Source organism: Montipora foliosa, chromosome 10 (genome assembly GCF_036669935.1).
Source record: "Montipora foliosa isolate CH-2021 chromosome 10, ASM3666993v2, whole genome shotgun sequence".
NCBI lineage: Eukaryota > Metazoa > Cnidaria > Anthozoa > Scleractinia > Acroporidae > Montipora > Montipora foliosa.
Window position 1 is genome coordinate 360,249 of NC_090878.1, and position 7,500 is coordinate 367,748.

At 38.4% G+C, this 7,500-nt stretch overlaps 1 protein-coding gene across 1 annotated transcript in view; it reads right to left on the reverse strand.

Moving 5' to 3' along the window:
- Positions 1 to 7,500, reverse strand: part of LOC137974178 (inactive tyrosine-protein kinase 7-like) — a 112,023-nt gene that overhangs the window by 30,486 nt on the left and 74,037 nt on the right. Inside the window, exons 13-20 of the mRNA XM_068821068.1 lie at positions 6,445 to 6,717; positions 5,740 to 6,006; positions 4,901 to 5,173; positions 4,195 to 4,461; positions 3,682 to 3,714; positions 3,191 to 3,280; positions 586 to 619; positions 283 to 476 (exon numbers count right to left, since the gene is read on the reverse strand). Coding sequence (XP_068677169.1) covers positions 283 to 476; positions 586 to 619; positions 3,191 to 3,280; positions 3,682 to 3,714; positions 4,195 to 4,461; positions 4,901 to 5,173; positions 5,740 to 6,006; positions 6,445 to 6,717 — 1,431 coding nt within the window. The remainder of the gene's footprint in view (positions 1 to 282; positions 477 to 585; positions 620 to 3,190; positions 3,281 to 3,681; positions 3,715 to 4,194; positions 4,462 to 4,900; positions 5,174 to 5,739; positions 6,007 to 6,444; positions 6,718 to 7,500) is intronic.

Below are 7,500 nucleotides of genomic sequence, written 5' to 3' on the forward strand. Positions count from 1 at the left end.
GTCTATTTCCTATTTCAAATCGAAGAGTTCGAGTTTTTCATTCCTACAGCAAGTTCCAGAAAGTTCCGAAATAAACTGTGCGTATTGAAATGTCAGCCTTTGTTCTATGACACCGCAGTTCATGTTAATCGTGACAAAAAATACAAATTCAAAGTGGATGAGCAGATCGTGTTGAGACGTCACTGTATTTGTTGCTTTGGCTCCACTAGGTACCATAAATTGAATGTCACATGCTGTGCAGTCAGCAAGTTAATGACTAATTTGGAATTCGTAGTTACTCACGTTTGAAGCACTTTGCTGCAACAAAACGTATGCCAGGTTTCCCATTTTTACGGCTCAAAGTTGCTCTCCAAACTGTTCCAAATGCTCCTGAGCCGATGACCTCTTCAAGTCTTATTCGGTCACGAGATATCTCCCATTCATCCGCTTCAACATCCATCAACTTCATCTCATGACTTTCTTCAAAATCTGTTGATCTTAAATCCAGAAATTCAGATAATTTTTCATATATTATTCAAGGGTGGGTTGACTGTTCGCCACTAAATTATGGCATGAAATTAAAGCTTACATGCACTTCTTACACACACTGCTGTCATGTCATTGATCTGTTGACTGGATCCTACATATTGAACAATCAAAGACATGAAACTAATTCCTCTAAAATAATAGCAACGGAAGATTAGAGAAACGATAATTATTGCATAGTCGTTCAAATAGAATTGTGGGATCGTTGATCAAAACTACCTATACTTCTCCACATACCCTAAATTTGCATTATTTAAATTCCTTTTTTTTTAATATTAAGGTGCTTGAAAGTTCGGAGAAAAGATGACACAATTTAACTTTTTTGTAATGTTATGACATTAACCTCATCAGAAGTCTTGGCTAGTAAAGGGTGTCATGTGCCCGCAGATGATAAAGTAAACAATCTCTAAAGGCATTTTTTTGGCAAATTGTGTAACAACAACCAGGGGCAACATAATTCAGCCTAATTCGTATATTTTGCTTCTAAAAGATTCGACTTACCTAGCTCTGGCTTCTCAGCAAACCAATGAACACAATAGCATGTGAAAAAAGGGGAGAAATTTGGTCAGATTTACTAGTATGTGGAGATTTGTTGACAGCAATGATTAAGGCCAGACTCCCAGGATTATTATATTCAACTGACTTACATGTTGTGTTAATTAGCCACAATGTTAGTGGCAAAAACAAGAGCCACATGTGTCTGAGCATAGCGTTTTTTCTCGTAGACAGCAAGTGTTCTTATTCTGGTATATGTGTCCAGAGATTGTTCTCACATGGTTGCAATTTGTCATGTGCTAGTAATTGTCAAGGTAGCTGATAACTTTAATAATACCTCACAACATCTAGAGAAAACAAGGGCTTTTTAAGTAGGGGTTTTACTGTGTTCGATTACTTATCATGTATCGTAGAATGGGAGTCTTAGGATTTTATGATTATTTAGTGTTGAACAACCTATAGGGGAAAAACTATTGTCTTGCAACCAGCTAGTACAGTAGCGTAAAAAGTGGTACATGTACGTTTGCTAAAAAAGCCCAGCAGCACACTCTTATTGTTGTAAAATACTGTAAAAGTCCGGTTATAACCCCACCCGCTTATACCCCCCCCCCCCGCTTAAAAGCCCATCTACTTGAAAAAAAAATCATCCGGTTATAAGTACCCCCCCCCCACCCCCGGATATTAGCCCCCCTCTACTTTTCCTTGTTTTCTTGATATTAAGTACTCTTGCAGAACCCTGTACTACTTCAAGCACAAAATTAAGAAAGATTGTGGAACAATAATAACTGAGAGAATTAAGTGCAGGATGCCTCGTCGCCGTGAACTAAACATTAAATTATTTAACAATAACAGCGAAGATGAACTCTGTGCTCCCGGTTTGTTGCGTTCTGGTTACGTTCACGTTGTTGAGTTTTAATCTTGAAATTGAAATGAATTCGATTTATATTGAAGCTTGAAAGTTTAATTAAAAATCAGTAAATTAAAAACGTATTTCCATGAACCATGCAGTGGCTCATTTCCCCCTGGATATAAGCCCCTCCGTTTACAAACCCACCCAAAACCCCTTACGAAAATGTATAAGCCAAGGGCTTATAACCGGAATTTTACAGGTTTGTTCAATGCTAAAGGGATCTACTTATAAGTACAGTAATGACTCAGGAAAACCCACAATAATCTCAGTGCTCTTAAAGTGGCCTCCCTTGAACCTTTAGATTGGTCGCAATCCGAGCTAGTAATATTGGACGTTCATAAGTTCTACTCCTGTTTTGGAGCACTTCGATTTTTTTTTCTTGTATCAGTATCCCTGAGTCACTGGTACGTAGATCTCTCACCCATGAACCAAAAATATATGAGAATGTACGTATACATTACCCGTAAGTACATAGTACATGACTATTGCTATATGGAGTACATTCTCCAGAAACATGGGGCATTCGCGCCGAACCTCATGGGAATGATTACTGAACACTCATCACAAAAATGTGTTGTCCGCGCAAGATGCTAAATACTGGAAAAGTATTTTCATTTTCAAGAGTCAGTGATTCATTTCTTGAAAGAATATAAACCAAGATCTTGCGTTACGCTGCGTCTGATCGATGCACCCGACGGGACATTTTCGGGCAAACACTGGAAAGTTATTCTCTACCGGTTTGTTTTGGATTTCACTGCTGTAAATGCTGGGGTTGGTAGTTTTACAACACTCCATATAATTATTCACATCATTCAGCATGCGCTGAGCGACTGATACTTCTTCATTTGTTGTCTTCGATATTCCCTCTGCGAACGAAAATATTTACAATTTTGGCAATGGTTTGTCTGGGAAGTCTCAGTTCCTGTCCTATTTGAGATAGTCTTTCCATTCTAACCAGCTTTCAATAATTTTCTGCCGAAAAAAACTTGGAATTGCCTTTCCTTGCGCGGTGAAGGCACTCATTTCGAAACAACAACCGAGAACAATGGTGAAATTACTTCGCCACATTCCCACGCAGCTCGGCGCGAAATTCCCAAGTTCGTTTCAAAGTTTGCCATTTGATGGACAGTTACGTATTGAAATTTCGAAGCGAACATATGAAATTTACAACGAACTTCGCAAATCGCCTGTCAAAAGTTTTCTGAAATGCACTGTAAGTATTAAGAATAAAAATGTATTTATGCAGGTTTTTACATTTACCCCTTGTGCGTCGTTTGCAAAGGTACCAGGCGATGAATGCTGTTACTGCAACAGCAGATGCTGGGCCGACAATGTAGTACCACTCTATTGCTGTAAACATGAAAGTTCTTGATTACAGGTTATGGTAAAACAAACGAAGAAAATTGTCATGGTAAGAAAGTGTTGAAAATGGTTCTCTAGAAAGGAGAATCCAGATTGCAAAGAGACCAGAAATTGTATTCCAGTTTTCCATGAGATGGAAACTCCTACTGAAATCCAAAACAGTGAACAATTTCCATAATACCGATACTGCTGCTGTATGCTGTACGTTTCATGTATCTAGGTCTAAGTCTAACAGTAGCACAAAAGTAATTTTTAAACTGTTGCAGATAGTAAGAGACACACCTATGTGGAACACATATTTTGCGGGACTCCTCCTTTGGGTGCCCCTAAAAGGGGACAGAGGAGTAGAGAACTTCAAACTAAAAGAGGAAACATACATGTAAACCTACCTGCTTGTGCAGCTAGTACTTGTATTGGCAAAGCTATGGTGTGAGAAATTGAGAAAAAAATGGAGGATATTTTTGCTGAAACAACAGCTTTCACAACTTTGTTTGTAGTGTTTTTGTATCCGCTTTCACTGGAATTTACCCTCATTCTCTTTTTTGCTCAAATTTATAATTTAAATAACTGTTGTTGATTAGTGTTGATCCCACAGTTGTTGTTCCAATCTGGGAGTTTGTATGTATCCTACACTGCTTTCCCCCTATCTCCACAGCTTGAACGAACGATAACGCATTTGTGGTTGCTTTTGTTAAGCTCCCTTTTTCACTTTTGGAAACTGTTGACATCCTCGCTTATCTGCGCAATTGATGATTTTCAACAGAGTCTTACCGATTTACTGTTGACTGTGAATACACAGTCCACCGCCATGTAGTTTTTTAATTCTATTTTTAATGTCTCGTACAATGTAGAAATTATCAAACTAGACTCTCTAAATCAATATCAATTTTCATATTACATACCTCTAACTTCTACATCAACAGACAAGGATGTAGTGCCTGCTGCATTCTTGGCTTCACAAACATATTCACCACTGTCAGAAACCTTGACTCTCACGATAATAAGGATGCTTCTGTCCCCATTATTAGTAATGTTAGCCATTTTACCCCTAGAAAAAGTGTTTATTGCCCATCCTATTTTCGATGTTGGGCCTTTGGCCTCGCAAGTCAGAATAAGTTCGTCACCCTCGAGTCGGTAGGACTCTCCAGAGATCACGACAGTCGGCCTTTCTGAAGATCAAACACAACATTATGCATGCTTTGATTTATAGCGTGTTGTTACATCTCGAGCATGAAACACCAACAGCACTATGACTAATTCAGGTCATATGTTGCAATTGATGAAAGACTGTAATCAACTTGTTGTTGCAATTTAACGATTATATGGAGGCGAGATTTCAGTCGGTTATGCATCAGTTTATAACTATGACTGCGTCAACAACTTCTACATTTTTGGTCGCCGTAAAGAAAAAAAATAGACAAGACTTTTTAAAGATTATAAAACATAGTTGCACATAGACTTTACGGTAAAAGCATGCTAATCATACAGAAGTCATTTAGCTTCACTTTGGTTGTTTATGAAAAAAAAAGTCCGTCTGCTGAAATTAATGTGTTGGCTTATAATTTATTGAAAAGTTAACGCCTTTCACAATTTGTAATCGATACAAACCTAACACATGAAGAGTAGACGTGGAATGTTCTTCACCGGCCTTGTTTGTAGCCTTACACTTATACCTCCCCTCCATGCTCTTTGTAGTGTTTGGTAACTGGAGTAGAGACCCGTCCGAAGTATTTATAATGACTGCGGTTGGGGGAAGCTCTCCCTCGTCAAATTTCCAGGATAATTTTGGAAGAGGCACTCCTGTGGCTTTGCAACTGATGTTGGTTGTTTTTCCTTCAGGAACTGTTTGCTTTCTTGGATAGACATCAACCACTGGATAGACTATTTTAAGACAAGTAAATCTAGTTATTGAAAACAAAAAACCCCTGAAATGATACCTTGACATGTAAACTGAAAACTGTGAAAAATTGAGAAAAAATGGAGGATATTTTTGCTGAAACAACAGCTTTCACAACTTTGTTTGTAGTGTTTTTGTATCCGCTTTCACTTGTTAAACAATGTTATGGAATTTACCCTCATTCTCTTTTTTGCTCACATTTTCAATTTAAATAACTGTTGTTGATTAGTGTTGATCCCACAGTTGTTGTTCCAATCTGGGAGTTTGTATGTATCCTACACTGCCTTCCCCCTATCTCCACAGCTTGAACGAACGATAACGCATTTGTGGTTGCTTTTGTTAAGCTCTCTTTTCCACTTTTGGAAACTGTTGACATCCTCGCTTATCTGCGCAATTGATGATTTTCAACAGAGTCTTACCGATTGACTGTTGACTGTGAATACACAGTCCACAGCCATGTAGTTTTTTAATTCTATTTTTGATGTCTCGTACAATGTAGAAATTATCAAACTAGACTCTCTAAATCAATATCAATTTCCATATTACATACCTCTAACTTCTACATCAGCAGACAAGGATGTAGTGCCTGCTGCATTCTTGGCTTTGCAAACATATTCACCACTGTCAGAAACCTTGACTCTCTCGATAATGAGGATGCTTCTGTCCCCATTCTTAGTAATGTTAGCCATTTTACCCCTAGAAAAAGTGTTTATTGTCCATCCTATTTCCGATGTTGGGCCTTTGGCCTCGCAAGTCAGAATAAGTTCGTCACCCTCGAGTCGGTAGGACTCTCCAGAGATCACGACAGTCGGCCTTTCTGAAGATCAAACACAACATTATGCATGCTTTGATTTATAGCGTGTTGTTACATCTCGAACATGAAACACCAACAGCACTGTGACTAATTCAGGTCATATGTTGCAATTGATGAAAGACTGTAATCAACTTGTTGTTGCAATTTAACGATTATATGGAGGCGAGATTTCAGTCGGTTATGCATCAGTTTATAGCTATGACTGCGTCAACAACTTCTACATTTTTGGTCGCCGTAAGGAAAAAAAAATAAACAGGACTTTTTTAAAGATTATAAAACATAATTGCACAAAGACTTTACGGTAAAAGCATGCTAATCATACAGAAGCCATTTAGCTTCATTTTGGTTGTTTATGAAAAAAAGTCCGTCTGCTGAAATTAATGTGTTGGCTTATGATTTATTGAAAGATAACGCCTTTAACAATTTGTAATCGATACAAACCTAACACGTGAAGAGTAGACGTGGAATTTTCTTCACCGGCCTTGTTTGTAGCCTTACACTTATACCTCCCCTCCATGCTCTTTGTAGTGTTTGGTAACTGAAGTAGAGACCCGTCCGAAGTAATCATAATAACTGCAGTTGGGGGAAGCTCTCCCTCGTCAAATTTCCAGGATAATTTTGGAAGTGGCACTCCTGTGGCTTTGCAACTGATGTTGGTTGTTTTTCCCTCAGTAACTGTTTGGTTTCTTGGATAGACATCAACCACAGGATAGACTATTTCAAGAAAAGTCAATCTAGGTTATTGAATATGAAAAACCACTGAAATGATACCTTGACATGTAAACTGATCTCCTTGCTGATTCACATGTACTTAGCATAATTCAATACAAGCGTGCATTGAGATGGCAGAATTTGCTGGTGTTGTGCTCGCTTAGAATAGAGTGGGCTTTTGTCATATCACTCATGTCCAACCAGCTCGCGTGGAATCAAGTTTTTATGTTCTCTACCAGCTATAAAACTGCTTTGACTTCCACTAGTCAAAGCATCCAAGTGCTAGTACAAGTTTCAACAACAGTAGCGGCTGCTTCTTGAATTTTACTGTTAACCGCAGGAGTTGAGAATGCGATTCATCCTCCATGGACATATGATTGTGTAGACCATGTGGGGCCTATGAGTAAGGAAATTTTCAGTGGTCTTTGGGACATGTAAACAGTAAACAATCTGCTTGAAGACATGTTAGTTTCACTGCCGAGTGCTCTTTACTTGATTTATGTCCCGACTAACAAAATTCTATGGTTAGAAAATCAAAACCTAATGACCAGAATTCTGTTCATGAAAAAGACTTTTTATGATATTCTGATTATTTCAAATTATTTAATAGTGTGCACTGGGTGTAGGTTTAACGCTTCCAATGCAATAAAACGTTAACCCCTTGCGAGGAATCATTAAAGCGTAATGCAAAGAGGTTCAAATTTTAGCTCTTCCAGATACAGAGATTCAGCCCATTACCGGACGTTGCATGGAAGCGAGGCCTAGGGGCCAAGGTAGAAAACATGG